Here is a 21,823-nt window from a genome sequence, read left to right as displayed (position 1 = left end):
GGGGTACTCCTAGATGCATCGCTGCTGGTGGAGGTCCAAGAGGCCATGGCAGTTCAGAGTGCCTTTTACCAGCTTTGACTGGAATGCATTTTTGTGGTTTTAAGCTTTTATATTTTATACTGTTTTATGCTGCACTTTGTGGTTTTAATTTTTGTGAACTGCCAAGACAGCTTCGGCTATTGGGCGGTATAGAAATATACATACATACCATTGGTCCATCTAGTTCAGTATTGTCAACACTGAGTGGCAGCGACAATCCAGGGTTTCAAGACAAGGGTCTTTCCCCAGCCCAACCTGAAGATGCCTAGGATTGAATCCGGGACCTTCTACACACAAAGGATACGCTCAACAACTGAATTATGGCCATTCCCATTTAAGGTAGATTATGGGATGAAACTTGAGATGTAGAATTTCCAAAAACATTGAAGTCATGTAGAAAAAATAAATATTTCAAGGGGAAGGAGAGGAGAACTGAAATTAAGGAAAAACTGAAGCATGTCTAACACCAATCCAAGCTGTTTATTACCTGAACAATATTAAATGTATAATTGCTTGGGGCACAGCCTTCCCCAACCTGACACCCTCCAGATATTTTGCACTACAATTCCCAACATTCTTGACTACTGCCCATGCTGGCTGGGGCTAATGGGAGTTGAAGTCCAAAGCATCTGAAGGGCACCAGGTTGTGGAAGGCCGACTTAGCAGATGAAGTTGCACTTTGATATGTTTTGATGTAAATATGCTTTAATTTCATTATGTAATTACAATTATAAGCAGTGATACATATTGAACTGTAAGCTGCTGCACCCTAGGTGCCTATTTTTTTTTAGTTTTTGCTAGTTGGAAAGTAAGAAAAATAAAAGTTGAAAATAGAAGCTATTGACATCGTTGTTGTTCAGTCGTTAAGTCGTGTCCTGTTTGTGGTGGTGCCCATGACAGTTTCTCAAACTGCCATGTGTGCCTATGGGCCCAAAACATTTGCCTACCTCTGCGCTAGAGACAGAGTTGCTAATTACATTCAGCCAGTGTATTAAAATGGAAGGTATTAAAAATGGAAGAACCAAAAACTTAAATGAACCAACACAATACGACTTACTTTGCTTGTTTAACATTCTGCAATTCCTCAGAAGAAATATAACCTGGGAGACAGCCATCTCCTATTGTCTGTCACTAACATGTGCCAGAGGTATAATATCCAAATATGTGGGCTCTATGCTATCCTATTTTGGCTGAACCGTAACTTTAGACAGTGGCAATCACCACATTATTATTTTTATTTTATATTTCATGGATTTATATCTTGCCTTTTGCATGTGCCTCAAAATGGCTAACAAAATCAAATTAAAAACAATGAAAACCAATGAAAAGAGGCAGACAAAAGCCTACAAAGCTTGCAATGGGTACGAGGGGCGGTATCAGGAAGGGGAAATCAGGAGAATTCAGCAGGGCTGTCTTGCACACACGAAAGTACCTTTCCACTCACCAAATCTCTGGATAACGACGAAGAAAGCTGAACATCTACATTTTGAACTTGCATTAAATGCATGGTTAATACAGACCAGGAGTGGGTAACCTGTAGTCCTCCAGATGTTGGACTCCAACTCCCATCACCCCAGCCAGAATAGCCAATGTTCAGGAAGTTGTGGCTCTTCATCATCTGGAGAGCCACAGGTTACCCACCCCTGATATAGTCCTTCAGGATTCTAGATGGGGCAGGCTTTTGTTCTAAAAGTTACATGTTCTAGTCAGCAGATCCAACAACATGAAAGAACAAATGTAAACATGTTCTTTACCTGACAAACTTTTTCTCTCTGTCTTCTGTGAAGGGATGGAAGAGGTGGGTGTAGGCAGTTTTGATAAGGAAGATGCTCCATTTGCATCGAACGATTTCTTTGGCTGGTGATCAGACTGTAGAGAAAATGGACTAGGAGGAACAGAACTTGGGGTAGAAGAAGGGTGAACCACTGCTTTGATGGGATGTTGTACTGGGGTGGAACTACTGTGAGTCTCTGTTCTTGGCAGTCTGTAGTCTCTGTCATTGTGTCTGCTTGTTTGAGACAAAATATTCTGTGGGAGCATATTAGCGGCATCACTGGAATGCTTCTCTTCCACTTTTGTTTATAATTCACAATGTTGCAATGAGAAACAGAAAATATCATGTTAGAGCACTAATACTGATCAAGTAAACAGCCAACATTTGTATTTACTAGATGTTTTCTACTCTAGCTCCAATTATAAATAATGACACTTTTTAATTATTACTTTTAAAGTACTTTAATGTTGTGATGCTTTCAAAATGAATTTTCCTGGCAAATACCACAGGTTTCAGTGCAAGATGGCACATTTATTGACATCTCCCAGTTAGGAATCCAATAACAGACCTCAACATTAAGTACTTCAACTTCAGCGTTATTTGTATTCAAACTTAATGTACCCTGTTACTGCTACAATGATTACTAATGCAGTAAATGCACACAGAGGAATGATTTTTAAAAGGTTTAGGGCACAATCCTATAGGGATAGGCAGCCGCTTCCGAACTCAGAGGTGACTGCCTATCCAATGCAGGGCAGGAGAAGCACAGAGGGAATTGTTCCCTCCACAATTTCAGCTGTCTAGCTTTGGGAAGGCGGATCAGGGGAGGAGGCTGCCAGACGACACATAGGATGTGTTGTACCGGCATTTCTGCCTTCCTCGCCCCAGAACGCCCCCCGGAACGCCCCATACTGGCTGCACCATGCTCCTTTTCCAACTTTGGAGCACGGGCTCCGAGGCTGGTTCCTGGAAACCCACATATCCTATGGCTGTCTAGCCGCTGACTAGCGGCCATAGGATTGCTCCCTCCCAGTGCTATACTATGCACATCTACATGGAATTAAGTCAGATGAAGTTCAGTGGGACTTAATCTGAGGGAAGTGTGTGTAGGAATGTAGCCTTAGTCTTCTGTATACATTAATACACATAATACTGCAATTGTGCTGAACAACCACCCCCACCCTGAAAAATGCAACAAGCAATATTCTATCGTATTTCCTGGATTGGCAGTTCCTTAAAATGAATAAATAAAGCTAAATACTCAACATGAGCTTGGGCCTCAACCCAATTAGAAGACTCAAACTTCCTGGACAGCATTTATTCACTTTGCTGAAAGCAATCTTATATTACATCTGATGCTGCTGTTTAAACTTGCAAGTTTTAAAAGCAGCTTATGATGCTTTATGCAAGGGCTGTTTGGCAAACCAAGAAAAATACCTGCTGCATGTGTAAGATCTCTGGCTTTGATGGTATTCAAAAAGCAAAAACTAAAAAGGACAACAGAAGATTCCAGATGTCATGCAATCCATACTAGTTAAATAAATCACAAGAACTATTTCAATATCTATATAAGTATTAGACATGAGTACACCGAGGATCAGTAATCAAAAATAGATACAAATAAAGCCTGACATTTGTAAAATTTGTTCAACATGAAAAAACACTGAAAATGACAAGGGAACACAGATTTCATTGTATTAAAACATACATACTTCCACTAGCAAAACCACTAGCAGCAGTCGCCTGCATCACCTCTCTTCTGTAATCTCTGTCTTTTGGAAAACTGTTGACAGACATTTTGCTTGCTTCTTTTTGTCTCTGCTCTCTAATGTGAAAAAAACAAACAGTTAAAATTGTATCCAATGCACCATACAACATTACACCAATGTGGTGCCCTCCAGATGTTTTGAACTACTAACCCCAATATCCCCAACCAATGGCCATGCCAGTTAGGGCTGATAGGAATAGACATCCAGAACATCTGGAGGACACCAGGTTGGGAAAGACTGCATTACACCTATCATATTGAGTGCTTACCTTTCAAGCCATTCTTTTGGTTTTTCCCACTGTGAGACTTCTGTTCGGCAATTATAGTAGTATTTTTTGCCTGAAGAACTAATGTGCTCCGACCAGTCATCTGCAGAATCATAGGACTTGGGAAAAAAACAAGGATTGAATCAACTCAATACATTATACAAATAACATCTTCCCAATTTTGGACTTTAACGTATTTCACTGAAAATACTATTTTCAGGAGAAATTCAGTAGAGCACAATTTTATGTATTTATTTACCACTAAATAAAACAAAATTCCTAAGTGGTTTGCGTATAAATATTAAAATCACATTTAAAATACAGTATTAAAAAGTCAACATTAAAAACAGTTCCAGTTACAATAAAAGCAATACAAGGAGCTGTAAGACGGAGCAGAATGATTTAGTTACAGCCCAGGGAAAGCCTGGGTGAACAGGTGTGTGTTCAGGTGTCTGAAAGATAAAACGTCAAAAAGGGGCAAAAGCAGAAGCACCACTGAGTATGGACTGTAATAGTAATTTATTTATTGTGCAGATCTCTAAAATACTCATGGACTATAAAAAGTATTTATTATGCAAATCTGTAAAAGGCTCTACACGTTGAGACTAGGTCTCTTCCTCAGGAGCAACTGATCTTAGACGAGCCTGCTTCCGTTTCTGCTCAACTCATCTTTCAACATGTTTGAAAGATGCCACATTTTCTGCCTCCTGAACTGCATGAGGGAGTTCCAAAGGGTGGGTGCCACTACCGAGAAGGCCCTCCGTCGGGAGATTGTGTGGCAACATTCCATTAATTTTGGAATAACCAGCAAGGCCTCCTCCAATGATCTTAAAGGTCACCTGGGTATGTATAAGGGAAAAGGTCTGCTAGATACCCTGGTCCCAAGTTGGTTAGGGCTTTGTATGACAATAAATAACCTTGTATGTGGGTCGGTAACTAATAGGCAGCCAGTGTAGTTCTTTTAACACAGATGTTATGTGAGCACAGCTGGGTGTCCCAGTGAGCACCCTAGGTCCTGCATTCTGCACTAGCTGCAGCTTCTGAACCACACACAAGGTCAGTCCCACATACAGCACATTGCAGTAGTCTAATTGTGAGGTTACTGGTGCACAGAGCACCGTGGCTAGGCTATCCCTATCCAGGAATGGGCGTAGTTGGCGCATCAACCAAAGTTGGTAATGGGTGCTCCAGGCCACCGAGGTCACCTGGTGACAAAGTGACAAAGCTGGATCAAGAATTACCCCCAAACTACAGACCTGCTCCTTCAGAGGGAGTACAACCCCATCCAGAACAGGCAAACAGCCCAACAGCCAGACTGGGAACTGCCAACCCATATGGTCTCTGTCTTACCAGGATTCAGCTTCAGTTTATTGGTGCACATCCAAAACATAACTGCATCCAGGCACCAATTCAGAACATTCACAGCCTCTCCTGATTCAGATGTCACAGAGAAATAGAGCTGGGCGTCATCAGCACACTGGTAACACCTTGACCCAAATCTCCTCATGACTGCTTCATACAGATATTAAGTAACACTGGGGACAGGATGGTGCCCTGTGGCACCCCACAGTTCAGCTGCTGTGGGACTGAGGCGCAGTCACCCAATGCTATTCTCTGCAACGGACCCCACAAGCATGAGTGGAACCACTGTAGAACAGTGCCTCCAACTCCCAACTCACAGAGGCAATCCAGGAGGATACCATGGTCAACAGTATCAAAAGCCACTGAGAGATCAAGAAGAAGTAATAGGGCCGTACCCTCTGTCCATCTCCAGAAAAAGGTCATCTATCAGGGGGACAAAGGCTGATTCTGTCCCCAAACTAGGCCTGAATCCAGACTAGAATGGATCCAGACAATCAGTTTCATTCAAGAGCACCTGCAGCTGAGACACCACCACTCTCTTGAGCACCTTACTCAGGAATGGGGTGTTTGTGACCAGATTATAGCACAGATCTCTGTATTAAGGGAGGGTTTTTTCAAGCGTGGTCCTACCACTGCCTCCTTCAAGGCTGTGGGGACCACACCATCACACAATGATGAGTTCACCACTCCCCTGATCCATCTGGTCAGCCCCCTGTGGCTAGCTCAAATAAGCCATGATGGGCAAGGGTCGAGAGAGCATGTGATGGGTTGTACAGATGCAAACATCTTGTCCACAGCCTCAGGCTCCAAAATCTGATCCCACAAAATAGGATAAGACAATGCACCGGACACCTCAACAGACACTGCATCAATAGCAGTGTTCAAGTTAACATGCAAATGAACATGTATCATATTACTAACATGAAATTGAACACTGAGAAGGTTATAAACTGAGCAGCTTCTATTTCGTAATATGAGTACTCATATTTTTTGACATATCTGGACCACAATGCTAGCTGAGATGCCACCACTGATGCCACAACCCAACACCATCTACTCAGTTTTAATTCTGATAATCTTTAACCCTAGTTCAAATGAACCTGGGGACAATCCAAACTCTTCTTCCGAACTGGACTGAATCAAGGTTCTGAAAAAGAATCTGGGATTGTCCCCAAGTTTGTTTCAATCCGAGTTAAACATTCAAATCAAACAAACTAAGGGACAGAAGGGGGGCATGTATCCCAAACCCATGTTGATGTTATTCCTGCAGTGGCCATAATTATTTGAAACTGCACAACTATCTATTCTTCCCTTAGTGTTCTTAGGCATATTCTATTCTCCACAGGTTGAACCTCCCACCATATCACACTCTGCTAAAATTACCAAGTTCCCCCAAATCTCCAATAATAAGTTCAAAACAATATGGAAGACAGCAACTTCCTGCAATGTATCACTCGCATAGTGTGTTTTGAACTTCTAAGTTTACTTTGAACAGAAATTCCCCAGAACACAATATGAACATTTGTGCTCTATTGATTTCTATTAAGTCAAATTACCCAGAATTTCAACCTCTGGTTTCTGGAAAAGGGAAAACACTGTCTATGCGTTAATATAGTTGGGCAAAGGGAAGTTGGGTAAATTCACCATCAATACTTACTGCATCAGAAGTTTTGCTTGGATTATTGCTAGGATTAGAAGAGTGTGAATTTGAGCTATGAAGAGCACTGTGGTTATGAGAATTTTCTTGTGGAGAGTAACTGGTCCCTAGAAAATACAATAAAAAAATATGTATTAATTTTCATGTACAAATTAAACATCTTTAATCTATTTCGAAGCAAATTACAGGCAAACATATAGGCTTAGATTCAGCTCTGCCATTTCACCAGGGGAAGGCAAACCACTGGCAGAACAGATTTCCCTTCTCCCTGCACCTCCCCCTGAAATCTGCTCCAAGGGTTGGGGGACTTCTCCAGAGTAGATTTTGAGAATATTTAGGGGACTGCAGGTAGAGGAGAGGACAGGAAAGTCTCGTTGTGCGGACAGAAGTCTGCTCACACATTGTTCGATTTAGCCCATAACCATAATCCTGATCTCTACTGGTTCTGCACAAATTTTCTTCACTGAACTAACACAACCATGAGTAACTTTCAAGGGAAGTATGATTAGTTTGTGAAGTTGATATATACACAGTGAAAAGTACAGTCCCTAATATAAACTGCAAACTTCAATGACAAATGCAAGCAAGAAATTATTACTCAATATAAATCTGGATTGAATTATTTAAAATCCACTTAAGGCTGCAATTCTATACACTTACCTGGGAATAAGTCCCACTGAACTCAATAGGACTTACTTCTGAGTAGACATGCATAAGATTTGCACTGCAAGTCACTAATGCTTCACATGAGGTTACTTATTTCAGGGGATTCCAAAACAGGCTATTTGCACTGCTGTATATACCACAGTGTGGTATATTCATAGTCCAAGGAACCTCAATTACTATAAAAAAGTGAAAATAGGAAAAGTATATTTCCCTCTCTCAAAATGGGAGAAGTCCTAAAATAATGATAGTAATTCTACAAACAATCATATATATCCTAAAACAATTATGGTAATTCTACAAAACCTTGGAAGCTGAGCTACATGTTCAAGAAGCCCTAATTATCAGGCAACTCAAGAAGGGACACATTTGTACATGTCTCTCAAAATGGGGAAATACTAAGTCTACTTCAAAATGGTTAAGCTATTTCTATACCATTCAGAAAGCTCAAATTTGGTATGTCTGTAGGTTAACACACTCTAGTCACTAGAAAAATCTAAAATTAAAACATTATAACATCTAGGGGTCAAAACATAGGGTTGAATCCTGGATCTGCTTTCCACTCACAGACAGTGCCTCAACCTGATTTTCAGGGATTCCCCTTTCCCTCTGCACCACAGCTTTTCCCCCACATTGCACAATTCATCAGGGTTGCCTGAGCTTCCATTTAGTATTTTCAAGGTGCTGAAGGGGCTGCCATGGGGAAGGGGCTTGGAAGTCTGCTTTTACCAGCCCAGTTGTACAAACCTAAATTTGGATCAAACCTACTGGATATTAAGTTTACTTCACGGTAAAGGCCAGTATACCAAAACACCTCAATCAAAGCACGCGCGCGCGCACACACACACACACACACATCTCACAATGTTTATTTATTATACTTATTTTATTTATTAGCTGCCCATCTGGCTGGCTACCCAGCCACTCTAGGCAGAGTACAATACTAATAACAAATTTACATAATCAACTGAACAATAAAAAAATAACAAAACAATGTTGGGCTGTGAGAATTCAAGCATCTCCCTCTTCATGTAGATTTCCCAGGAACCTGTAGCTATGCTAGCAAAATTCATGCTTAATTTACTAGCCTATAAAGATGCTTGGGTATCACTCACTCACTGAACCACAACTGTATCAAATGTGTATTTGCCCTTGACTTGAAAAGCCAAAGTTTGGTACGTATGTAGAAATAGGGGCCAGGGAACAGGGCAAAAAGCTCCCCCACCCTTAGCCAGAGAAGTAAAAATTGGAAATCTGGGAAATTGGAAAAAGATCTTATTAAAGCATAAGAAATATATCCTTGAAACAGCAGTACAGCTCAGCACATGTTTGTTCACTGATTATGTATCTACTTTCACTCACTTTTTGTTTGATACAGAAGTTGTATAAAGGTCTTCACTTTTTTGCACGAGCAAGAGATCTGGAAGGTTCCCAGTTCTTACTCCTGCACCAAATACCTGCAGATGTTCTATATTCCAAAATTTTAAGTTTTTTCCAAGATCTGCAGGTATTTGTTCCAGCCTTTCCTTCATCTTCTGCATCAACTGATATAAACTGATGTGTGTTTGTAAATGGGCACACAGTCCAAGAACAAACTAGTATGTGAAAATAGTTGAGAAGCTTGTTTCAAATCAGGCACACCTTCTCCTTTCTCAAATCCATAATGTTCAAAGTGAACATTCAGAATCAGAAGCTACACATGGATCTGAGCACCCCACATGGGCCAGTTGATGTCAGGCCATGCCCATGATGTCAGGAGTGGAAGACTCAATCCCAAAAATCATTGGGTCTCCACCCAAAGTGCCAGCTGCTTCACTCGTCCCTCAGCTTCCTCATGCAGGGATGGCAAGGGCAGAGGGCCTTTCCCAGCTTCTGCAAATCCCAGCTTCTGCAAATCCCAGCTGAGTACACCACTGGCCTCACTCATTCCTCGCCTTCCCCTTGCAGTGTAGGCAAGGGACAGGTGGAGCACACTGTCAGAGATGAGTCCCAGCACACAGATATCTGACAGCTCCAATTCTGAATCAGAGTTGGAGCAGCTAGATCACAGACTGGGGGAGGGGCCCTCCCAAGTAAGGCAAGATGCTGTGAGAGATTCCTCCTCCAAAGACCCTGACAAACAGATGGCCCAGGTTGAGTCCCTGCCCCCTCCCCTCCACCATAAGAACTCATGTTTCCGAGGAGGGGGAAGAGACATGTGACTTAAGAGATGCTAGGGAAAGTTAGGGGTAGGGCTCAGATGCTCAGCCAGGATTGGAAACCAATGTAGGAGGGAGCCACCCTAAGGGAGGGGCATCACTGCGAAGCAGTTCTGGCCATGAGGTTCATGCCCAAACTGTTTGCAACTTCACTAACCTCTGTTCATCTCCTCTAATTAGAGATCGCATATTAGTTGTTTAGGGGCGACAGTCTGAGAGTTTCCTAGAATCTGCATTTGTAAAGAGGCTAGTTTCTAGCAAAATAAAGTAGTATTAGCCTGAAGCTTTGTCTCCTTGGGGTGCTGATTGTGAAGGGGGAAGGCCGATCCATTTCTGACACGCGCTCCACTGGAATCCTCTTTTTATCTCTGATAAGAGGATTCCACTCCCCACCTCCTTCCCAAGCCCTTGGTAACCTTTAGGCCATGGGGTGGAGCCCACAGAAGGAGGCCAAGACTCTGCAGCCCGGATGGGGCCCCTCAATGGGCCAGAGGTTCCCCATCCCTTTCCCAGGTCCTAGGCGTGCTCTTGTTCAGGGCTCTAGCCAGTCTGGAATAGAAACCTTGTAGTGCTGTTCATGCCGCTCAAGGAGAGAGGAAAGACATTTGTTCTTTCCCTCTCCCTACTGTTGTCATGCCCCCACTGGAAGACCCCTCAGACCAGGAACCACCCACCACCAGCAATGCCCAAGTTCTACCAGCCTGAGCCCTCAGGGGTGACTACTATGAGGGCATCATGGGTAGAGGACAAGTACTCTGTCTCAGAGGTGGAGGCAGAGAAACCTCCAAGTCCTCGGGAGAGACACTCCTGAAAAGACAGGAACTCAGAAGGCGTGCTGGACTGAGCCAAAGACCTCCTTGTGAGAAAAGATCTACTCGCACATTGGAGGCTTGCTCACAAGGAGGACCTTTTCACTGCAGTCACTAACAGCTCACAGCTGAGGCTTGGGTGTGGCTCTGACAGGTTCTGCATAAAATCAGCAGTGTAAGTCTAAGAGAGTTGCTGGAAATAACATTGGCCAGACCTTCCTGAATCCAGCTTCCCTCGCCTTGACTGCTTCCCTAACCGATTCCTGGCGTGAGTACTTCTGAACTGAACTCTGATTCTCCTTCTGCCTGCCCCTTGTCTGCTGTGTTGCCTGTGACCTGGACTGTTGAGACCTTTCCTTCTGCCTGATCCCTGTTTGTGTGGAACACCTTCTAACTCTTTGACCCTTGAACCTACAACTGCTAAGGCTCAGACTCTGGAAACGTGACAGCTGTGCCATAGGGCTCAGGTTTGGCTGCTAGTCCCAAAATGGAGGTGTGAGTTTTCCCTTACAAAACAGGGTTTTTTTAACCTCATAGCACATATCCCCACCCTCCAGGATGTGAAGTATAAATGATTAGGGGCAAAAACAAACAATTTTCCTCTAAAAAAAATGCCTAATATTCCATATTTCAACTGCTTTCAACCTATTCCCCATTTTCCCCTTTTTTCTTAATTCACTCCCTAACATTTAGTCTCTCAGCCAGAAACTAGACTGACCACACTGCCAAATGTCTGGTTCCTTTAACCCTTTTCCTCCTTGCAGGCACCTGATCACTTATCTTCACTATTAGAGGAAATGACAGATCTTTCAGATACTGATTCAGCATATTTTAAGCTTAGTTCTGTTATTTTCAATGTTATATATTATATCATACTGGGACGGAGTAGGACATAAATCTAGGAAATATGGATAATTTTGTCTAGCTATAGTTGTTATGACTGATCATAATACTACTGAATAGTTTAAAGTGTAACGAATATTCATATTTATTGCTAATACTTAGTTGCATTATAGGAATGAGATGCCTATTTTGAGTTCTCTCTCTAAACACAAGTTGCTTGTTTCTGCAGGATAATGCTGAGGTCTACATACTTTTCCTAAGCATAGATAATAGAAACTTCCTTTTGTTTACTACAATGGTGACAGCTTCTATTTTTGACATTTTTTTTCCCCAATGGCATATATTCAGAGAAGTTAAAATTACCAATCGCCTAAATAAGCCACGGGCCAGAGCTAGCCCATAACAACCAAAGGCAAATATCATAGATGCATGTTGTTCACTTGTCCTTTCAGAATTGAGGCCAAAACTCTCAAGGATACAGTAGTTTCATAGATGGGTTCCATAAAACACATGAATCTACAGACAGGTAACAACCAGAAGACACACAAACAGGGTTGCAGGATAGAAGAAAGGCTCCTGGAATCTGAGTACCAAACAAAACCAACCTAGAGAATAAAAGGCAGTAGCCAACCAGCCCTAAAATGTCCTAATGGATGCAAAGCCTGTGTTCCCTAGGAAGCTTCCAATACAACAGGCTGAATCCACCAGTCTCTAGTTTTGCTAAAGAGCAATAGGTAGGTCTGAGACATTTACAAGACTTGGATCAAGTAGCCATGGCAATGGAGACCCAAAGAGACTAAACACAGAGAATTCCAAACTTCATTTCCAAGACAATTCACTTGACACAGAGAGATACCAAGTAGCCTGAAATATCTCTGATTAACTACAAGAGGAAACATGGTGGTCTCTGCAAGCATGCACAAACATAACCCACATTGTGTGATTACACCTGGTGCAGTCAGGCCCGTTTGCCAACAGAAGTCGGTTCTCTCATTCCTTCCAAAAATTGAGGAGAGTAAGAGATGCATAATGTCTCAAAGTTAAGTTTGGTCCTGCTGTTTAAGAGGCACACATTTCTACCAGCTAAAAAGTATACTGATGTATCTGTCTGTCTCTCTTAACAAAACTAACCATGAACTTGCCATCTCAGCATTTCCAAACTTATCAAACTTTTTGTCTAAATTATAAAAGGCACAATAAGTGGTATTAATGTAAACATGACAACATTCTTCTCTGAGACAGAAAAAAATTAACACCAGAACATTTCCTAGTAACTGTTATACACTAAAGCAAAAAGAAGTTTAAAAATAGAAATCATGTTAATGAATTTAATTTCAATTCTCTAAGTTCCTCTTTTAAAAGTACTCCATTTTAAAAATAAAAACTAAACAAGCACACATTAAAACAAAGCTTAAACTACCAAATCTCTTAAAACTAAATCCATGACCATCTAAACCAGGGGTGGGCAACTTTTAGCCCTCCAGATGTTTTAGCCTACAACTCCCACCATCCCTCATCATTGGTTATGCTGGTTAGGGCTGATGGGAGTTGTCCCCTCCTGCTGTTTTGGTCTACAAGTTGCCAACCCATGATTTAAACACAAAATTACCCAGGGCCAGTGAAGATACAACACCTATCACTATTACTCATGACAGCTGATGCAACAGCTTAAACCATAATTAATATAACTTGGGTTTGCTCTTAACGAGGCTTTGAAAACAGGATTTGAATGAGGGTTTTAATGCAACTTAAAAACAGACCACAGCTAACACCTGTGCAGAAACAATGGGTTAGATCCAGATTTAGGAGCTCTAGCCCCAAGGAGCTTCCTCTGTCCAATTTTTTGAGATTCCCCCATCAGAACTGACACCATTCAGCAGGGTTCTGCAACAGTGTGTAGCATTCTCAAGGGCTGCGGTGGTGAGGATGGGGCAGGGAAGCCCACTTCCACCAGCCCCACCGCACACCCTGAAATCTGCATCCAAACCATTAACTATGATTAAGGCCAGTGGAGAAGGGGCATAAGAAGCAAGCACATAATCTGACACATCAATCTCTTGACCCTATTTAAAGGATATAGGTGCTCTGTATCAAACAACTGAGTTCATTTCCATGTAAAGAACAAGCCCTGGGAAATTAGCCATTATAAGTATAGCCAATATGCATCATGTATTTACTATTCTGGTGCAGATATTGAACAGGATCTGGCAAATCATTGAGGCTGGATGGGCCCATGCACCTGGCTCCACTATCTGTATCTCAACCAGGACAATCTAGTAACACCTGGGTAATCTGATACTGCTGTTTTATACCTCTGCCTAACTATACTTTGCAACTCTTTTAATTATAATTTGAAAATATTCATTATCTACCAGTCAACAATCTGAACATTTACTTCTTCTCTCAAGTATTTGGCCCATTAACTAGTATAGCTCACCATTCTGGAAAGTGATGGGCACTGGTCTGCAAGAAAATGGATTTGCTTCATATCTTCATGCATGTGTGTGTATATAGAGAACCAAACAGCAATGTACTTCCATTTTGAGGATGTCTAAGTAATTAAATTTGTTAGTATCCCAATGTAGACTGGCACAAATTAGAGAAGGGTAGATTTTATAAGCAATATATCAATAATTATTTCAGAAACTATAGCTAAAGTATACTCTCAACCCAGTCTGTTGATTTAGTTGTGGATGTTTTTAATAGTTACTGCAAGCCTTATTTTTCAGGAAATACCTGAAATATAAATTGGAAACTTGATTTTAAATCAGGTGTTGTTCTTTGGCAATCTAAAAATTGCTCCTTGATTTAAGTCAACTCAATCTACCCTGCACTAAACTTAAATCCTTGAACAGTGGACAGCTCACTCCTCTTCAGGAACACTGGCATCACCATTCATTTTCTCACCACTACATAATAGGAAGTCAAGTGGAAACAGGAGCATTTGCTGAAAAGCAGTTTTGCAGCTCTTACAAATGTGCAACTGTACCCTACCTGGAATTATTGGGAGAGGGACAAATATGAACTTGTGCAAGTCTGAACAGTCTGCAGCTCAAAAAATGAAATGCTAAACACTAACTGAACATAAATGCCATTTGTTACTACTTATGATGAGAATATCCCCCAAGATTCTACTCCAATAAGAACATTTTAACTACCCATTACATGCACTGCACTATCGCTATCTTGTTATCTGGGATACACTCCCCTTAAGACTTAAGCATTAGCAACAGGGAGAGCTATAGAACACCGGTACATATAGGTGAAATTAGTCATTCTAAGGAGAAGGAATCTAATTCTATTGGGCATCTTTTTATATTTAAAAAATTCTCAAAACATTTTGAACATAAGCTCTTAAGCTAAAAGGCTAGGGTTGTAGAGAAGAGATTTAGAAGACTGCCAAGCTTTATGTCAGCAGTTATTCTGACTAGACCAGGTTTCCCCAATCTAGGGCCCTCCACATGTTTTAGACTACAACTCTCAGCATTCCTGACCTTTGCTCATGCTGGGTGGGGATGATAAACATTTGGTGGGCACCAGGTTGGAGAGGGCTGTGCTAGACTTTCCCTCTGAAGGACACATGCTCAAAATGCTCAGGATTTTTAAAAAATAGAACTTTGAACAGCCCATGAATTAGATCACTTAGTCACCCTACACTACCCTAAAATCGCCAGTTTGCAGACTTGACAAAGTTGACTGTCTAGGGTCAAGCAGGAGGATATGTTTGAATGTAACAGACAGAATCCACCTCAAGCACATTCCTAGTAGTGTAAATGTCACCAAAAATTAAACTATAAATTGGTTTGAGTTTGCTACATTCCAATTTGCAGCAGGTGAAGGTGAAACAGGGCATGTTTTATAGAAAATAAACTTTGTCACGATTACAGAAATGTTATTACTATTATTGTCAGACAAGTATTAGCATCAAGCTCTTTTCTATGTATAGGAAGAGAAAGGCTACCTTATCCTGCTCATAAGAAAATGTGAATTCCTATACATAATGGCATTTCAGAATATGTTTGCAGAGTGCCACTGGTTGGCAAGAAGGGCAGTGCCAAAGAGTGTTCAAACTACCGTACAATTGCACTCATTTCACATGCCAGCAAGGTGATGCTCAAAATCCTACAAGCTAGGCTTCAGCAGCATGTGAACCGAGAACTACCAGAAGTACAAGCTGGGTTTAGAAGAGGCAGAGGAACTAGAGATCAAATCGCCAACGTTTGCTGGATCATGGAGAAAGCAAGAGAATTCTAGAAAAAGTCTATTTCTGCTTCATTGACTATGCTAAAGCCTTTGATTGTGTGGATCACAACAAACTCTGGCAAATTCTTAAAGAGATGGGAGTACCAGACCACCATACCTGTCCCCTGAGAAGCCTGTACAAGGGACAAGAAGCAACAGTAAGAACCGGACATGGAACAACCGAGTGGTTCAAAATTGGGAAAGGAGTACGACAAGGCTGCATATTGTCGCCCTGCTTATTTAACTTATATGCAGAGTACATCATGAGAAACGCCGGGTTGGATGAATCACAGGTCGGAATTAAGATTGCTGGGAGAATTATCAACAACCTCCGATATGCAGATGATACCACCCTAATGGCAGAAAGTGAAGAGGATCTAAAGAGCCTCTTGTTGAGGGTGAAAGAGGAGAGTGCAAAAGCTGGCTTGAAATTCAACATTAAAAAAAAACGATCATGGCATCTGGCCCCATCACTTCCTGGCATATGGAAGGGGAAGAAATGGAACCAGTGACAGATTTTATTTTCTTGGGCTCCAAGATCACTGCAGACGGTGACTGTAGCCATGACATTAAAAGACGCTAGCTCCTTGGGAGGAAAGCTATGGCAATCCTAGACAGCACAGTAAGAAGCAGAGACATCACCTTGCCGACAAAGGCTCGTATAATCACAGCTATGGTTTTCCCAGTAGCAACGTATGGCTGTGAGAGCTGGACTATAAGGAAGGCTGAGTGCTGAAGAATCGATGCCTTCGGACTGTGGTGCTGGGAAGACTCTTACGAGTCCCCTGGACTGCAAGAGATCAAATCAGTCCATCCTAAAGGAAATCAGCCCTGACTGCTCATTGGAAGGACAGATACTGAAGCTGAAGCTCAAATATTTTGGCCATCTGATGCGAAGAGAAAACTCCCTGGAAAAGACCCTGATGCTGGGAAAGATTGAAGGCAAATGGAGAAGGGGACGGCAGAGGATGAAATGGCTAGATAGCATTACTGATGCAATGAATGTGGACTTGAGCACACTCGGGGGAGAGCGGAGGACAGGAAGGCCTGGCGTGCTATGGTCCATGGGGTCACGAAGAGTCAGACACGACTGAACGACTGAACAACAACAACAACTGGTTGGCAAAGACAGATACTAAATTAAGAGTCCAACTTTAACATATTAAGTCAGAAATAGGTTTGCCAATTTTAATTGACTTACTTCCTAGCACTCATGCTTTTGACTGCAACCTAAATGTGTGTCATAGCTAAAAACGAGTGTTCTGTCGTAGTTCAGATAGGAGGCCAATAGACAGCCTGTCAGTAATCACATTCCCCTTGAAAATGGCCAGCATACCAAACATCTATTATTAAAATCTAATAGCTTATTTCACAATATTGGTTTAAGAGCTTCTAGTTTAAATTCACCTGTATTAATTTGTAAATCAAGTCAGTCAGTTTCAACCTTCATCATAATTCCTCATATCTAAATATTGGCATTACTTTACAAAGGTACAGTTAATTTGCTTAGTGATAAGACATTATGTTTTAAGAGTGTTTTAAGAAGTTACAGGAAGTTCTAGTGAGTGAGCATGTAAGATCCCAAGTGGAAACAGACACTTCCCCAGTAGCAGATATTGCGGTGGCGCCAAACCAAGTTAACCAGACTTCTATGGGAACAAAGATAGTAATTACTAAATTTTCACATTGATTTCAATGGGACTTAACTGAAATTAACTTAGTGTGGACCCATCCAGCTATCAGCCACAGTTTTCCGTTCTCTTTTTTAGAAGGAAAGCATAAAGGTCAAAGGCAAATTATCTGCCAGCTTTGTGTTTAATTTCAAACAGGAAAGAAAAGCTAAGCCTTTATTTAATCTGGTCTGGTATACCCCAAGCTGCAATCCTATAGGCCCTTAGCTTGGAGTAAGTCCCATTGAACTCAGCAAGACTTTCTTAGTAGATAGGTATAAGATTGCACTATTAGTCTTACACTATCAAAATATGAAAAACACTGGTTAACATTTGCTTTGTCATTTATTTTTAATTGTTCATCTCTAGCATAATCCCACCTCTATTAAATTCGCCACCCTGTAATAATGGCAATACTTAAAAAAAAAAAAAAGTCCTTTAATTCAGTTATAAACATTTGAACTCAAGCAGATATTTTAAATACATACAGGAATACAAGCTAGCAAATGACCACATCAGTATTACAATAAAAAAAAATAATAACTGAGCAACGTTTCCTGAACAGGATAGGTCAGCGGAGCTTGAAAAAAGGAAGCTCTGCTGATCTGTGCTGATCTGGAAACAAGCTTTCTAGATCAGAGAGGGAGGGGAGCAGGCAGGAAAAGGTTAACTCCAACTTCTGTGGAAGGCAGGGTCAACCAGATCAGACTTTTATCCACCCGGAAGGGGAGAAACCCATCTCAGTCTTGGCTCTGCCTTCCATAGGAGAGCAGGGTTTATCAGTTGCTCCGAAGTTTAGACTTGGGAACAATGACTTTTCTTTTTAAGTTTTGGTTTTTGTTCAGACTTCTGACATGGGGCTGGGCAGGAGTATCTCCTTACTTCCCTTTTTTAGTTTCTGTAATTTCTGTCTTGTTACAGCCACTGCTTTAAAAACAACGTTTTTTATTTGTTCAGAGAGGCAGAACAAGAAATACTTAAGTGAATCTCTCCATACCTGGTTCTTTCAGAATTGGGCAGGGTTAGTGCTCTTGTGATGGTTGGCAGTTATGTTCCACAGAGGAATCATGTGCCCTTCCTTACTCCAACTCATTTCATGGGCCAGGAACGAGAGATAGCAGCATTCAGGTGCAGCTCTGCAAATCCAGTTCTTTCAGAATTGGGCAGGGCTAGTGCTCCAATGACAGTTGGTACTTGTGCCCCTCAGTGATGCCAACAGAGTAAGCACACATCTGGGAAATCCATTGATGTTCACAACTGCCACAGCCGCAACGTCGGACACTCCACAATCTCCCCCAATGGAGTGTGCAGTCTGACAGCGCTGTGACAAGTGTAAAGATGGTGACTGGGGCCCTTTGGCAGTGATGCGGAATGGGGGCTGGAATCAGGCCAAAATGCTGAGACTGCAGTCCTGCCTAGCTCCAAAAGACATGTCGTTAGTGGAGCTGAGGAGTTTCAGAGCAGACCCTGGACACTGGCTGCAGTGTTCACTGTTGCAGCAGGAAAGGACATTCCAACACTGTTGCCAGACTCCTGGCAATTGGCAAGCTGGGATATGTTTCCCAGAAGCCCAAAGGTTGTCGTGCTGCAACTATCTCCTTATTAACCAGGGATGTGTTCTCCCAAGGCCCAGTGCCCAAGGAGCAAAGTCCATCCATAGTATTAGATGGGAACGTGGCCAATTCCCAGATGATTTGCCCACATGGCGATGAGTCCTAGTTTAACAGGATGGTCATTGCACGCAGGCACTCATCTACCCATCTCGGGATGAAAGTCTGCCAGAAGCTGAGGCAGCAAAGTTAAATTTGGAGAGCCTGGGGGTGCAGGGATCCCCTCAAACCCCATCCCCCATCCATGAGAAAGCCTCACGCTTGAAATTATTAGATATGTCAGGTTATGATCAAGGACATGGTGAAAGGGATGGAACAGGTGCCTGCAATTCCTGAGGCAAAGATCAGGAAGAGGTGGGAAAACTCTCTTCCTTCCCAAACCTCTTCCTATTCTGACTTCTGACCACAGACTTCTGACAAAGTTGAGGAATTACAAATAAGTCCTCTTAAAACTTGTCCACCAATCCAGCTACCCCATGTTGGCACAACCTGAGGTGGCTTTACCTTAGTATATCAGGAGGTTAACTGTGCTAGACCTCCCCTCCCCCTCAGCAACAGAAAGACAGCAGCGGGAGTTGACCCTTTCCTGCCTGCTCCATCCCTTGCTGACCAACGCGCCACTTCAAGTCCAAGTTTCTGCTTGCACTCATTTCCAAGGTTCCTTTTTTAACTGCTAGCTTTCTGCTGAACACGTGGTGGGTTCCACTTGCACAACAGATGAAGCAGGAGCACAGCGCAGTACTGGATGCTGCCCAGTATCTAAAGTTCTTGTTAGAAAATAAATCCAAGCAATCACCCTGTTACAACTCTTGCTTTAGCTGCAACATATGTTAATATGGGTAATGGCTAATAAATTCTGTACTATCATACAAAGAATGAAGCAAGTTACCTGCATTATCTAATTTTTTGCATCTTAAGAAGTGTGACAGTGTTAATTTTAAACACCAACATAAATGGTTAGAGTCAGATGGGGAAAGAAAGGAGAAAGCAGTTTCCCTCCTGATCTTGTCACACATTAAAATATGGAAAGAGCAACTGGACCCTCACTCTTACCAAGTAATCTCAAAAATTAATGACAGGTGACTGGTAACACCAATTTACACTCATATCACTGCCATCACCACCAACAGCAAAAAATAACAAAAAGTAGGCTGGATGATAATTCAGAATGAACTCATTTAGCAAGGAATGAAATGTATTTTCCACAAGGTACTTGTACATAAGTAATCCCAACTAGCACAACTTTGCTAAAACAGTGCTGCCGCAGACATACTAAATGTCAGCATGCAGACTGAAGCTTAAAAAATCAAATGCAACATGAGTGCCCCAAAATACCTACGCAGGACTGCAGTTAGTCCAGAAAAGCCTGCTTGCAATAGAAACATATGAACTGACAGACAATTTCTCAAGACATTCAAATTGTCATGGAATTCCTGTGCCTGACCTAGGACAGAACTCTGTAGCCATGGTTAGATGAAACCAGTGGCATACTACAAGATCAAATAGCAGCAACACTCACGGAAAAGGATTAATGAGATGAGGAGCGGTAGGTTGGTATGTATTGTGGAGATGTAAAATTTCCAGAAATTTTGAAGACATGAGGTAAAAATTGTTGTTTGCAGGGAGGAAACAAATGTTGGGGAAAATGAGAAATATGCAGTATTTTTTAGCACTCTTCACAGATCTAAAGTGACTTTGCTGCTTCAGGATTACCTTTCCCAACCTGGTGCTCTCCAGATGCTTTGGACTTCAGCTCCCATCAGCCACAGGCAACATGGCCAATGGTCAGGAATTCTAGGAGTTACAACCCAAAATATCTGGAGGGTACCAGGTTGGAGAAGACTGCTTTAGGAACACAAAAGGTATTACGTATAACTTAGTTTCCTCATAAAATTATTATATTTAAAATAAAATTTAAAGTAAACACTGTAAATTTATAATTGTCTGAATAAACTATACTTTTTAATTTACTATTAGATCATAATTTTATGAGCAAAGCAAATTATACATAATGTATTTTAGGTTCCTATTTTATGTCTCATCAGTGTGAACTTCAGCAATTAGTCCCTCAAACATCTGACTCATCCTAGAAACCAGAAGAAAGAAGGACTGGAGGCAGAGGTAAATTAGCATAAAGCATCTGTTTCTGTTTGTAAGGAAGTTTAAGGAAATTCCTAAATATCTTCCTGTGTGTGGGGTGGAGTTTAGGGAAATCTTGTCTGAAGGAAAAGCTATTGAGATTTCATTTAGCTGGGAAACTACATTCTCACCTATTAAGAATGGTAAGCAACCATATTTAATTTAGGAACCTTTAAGCTCGGAGTCCCCAATGCAACACCAATGGACGCCATACTCCAATGGCACCCATGAAGGGGTCTTCAATGTGGCGCCCACAGGCACTTACAAAATAAGTATTTTTTCTGGGTTTTTTTTAGTTGTATGAAATGCCTACAACTTTCTAGCAATTATACCCAGGCTTCAACAAAAGTGAACCAAATATCCAAATAAGTCTCCGTTTGAACATGGCTTCTATATGCCACCCGTTCAAATACTGAAAGCTTTGTAAGTTCCTCAATTCATTGCACTATAGGAGGCGAAGTGTTTATCCTTCCAATGTTATAGTATCAGTCTTTTAAGCTGTCAAAAGGGTGCGGAGAATCCTTTTATGCTGGCCATTTGTTAATTTCCATGAAGCAAGTAAATAATTTTTAGAAGTGTGTACATCAGTGAATATTAAGGACTGTTCCAGTACAACATTGATCTGTGTAATAACCTCCATGCAAAAAGAAGCAACTACTGGACACTGCCAAAACATATGTTTTAAAGAAATATTAGCTGTATTGCACTGCCAGCAATTAGCCAAATTAGACAATCCCTTATTAAATAGATGTTGCAGTGTCCAAGAAATGAATGGTTTTGCTG

At 41.6% G+C, this 21,823-nt stretch overlaps 1 protein-coding gene across 10 annotated transcripts in view; it reads right to left on the bottom strand.

Moving 5' to 3' along the window:
• Positions 1 to 21,823, bottom strand: part of WAC (WW domain containing adaptor with coiled-coil) — an 86,868-nt gene that overhangs the window by 45,989 nt on the left and 19,056 nt on the right. For all 10 annotated transcript variants that reach the window (XM_084859147.1, XM_084859146.1, XM_084859145.1 and 7 more), the window contains 4 exons: positions 6,867 to 6,973; positions 3,851 to 3,966; positions 3,526 to 3,638; positions 1,794 to 2,111 (listed from right to left, as the gene is read on the bottom strand). In XM_084859147.1, the coding sequence (XP_084715273.1) occupies positions 1,794 to 2,111; positions 3,526 to 3,638; positions 3,851 to 3,966; positions 6,867 to 6,973 (654 nt within the window). The remainder of the gene's footprint in view (positions 1 to 1,793; positions 2,112 to 3,525; positions 3,639 to 3,850; positions 3,967 to 6,866; positions 6,974 to 21,823) is intronic.

The sequence above is a fragment of the Heloderma suspectum genome, chromosome 5, assembly GCF_057233095.1.
Source record: "Heloderma suspectum isolate Gila_16-S chromosome 5, 16-S_ref, whole genome shotgun sequence".
Lineage (NCBI taxonomy): Eukaryota > Metazoa > Chordata > Lepidosauria > Squamata > Helodermatidae > Heloderma > Heloderma suspectum.
This window is presented reverse-complemented; position numbering and strand designations above follow the sequence as displayed.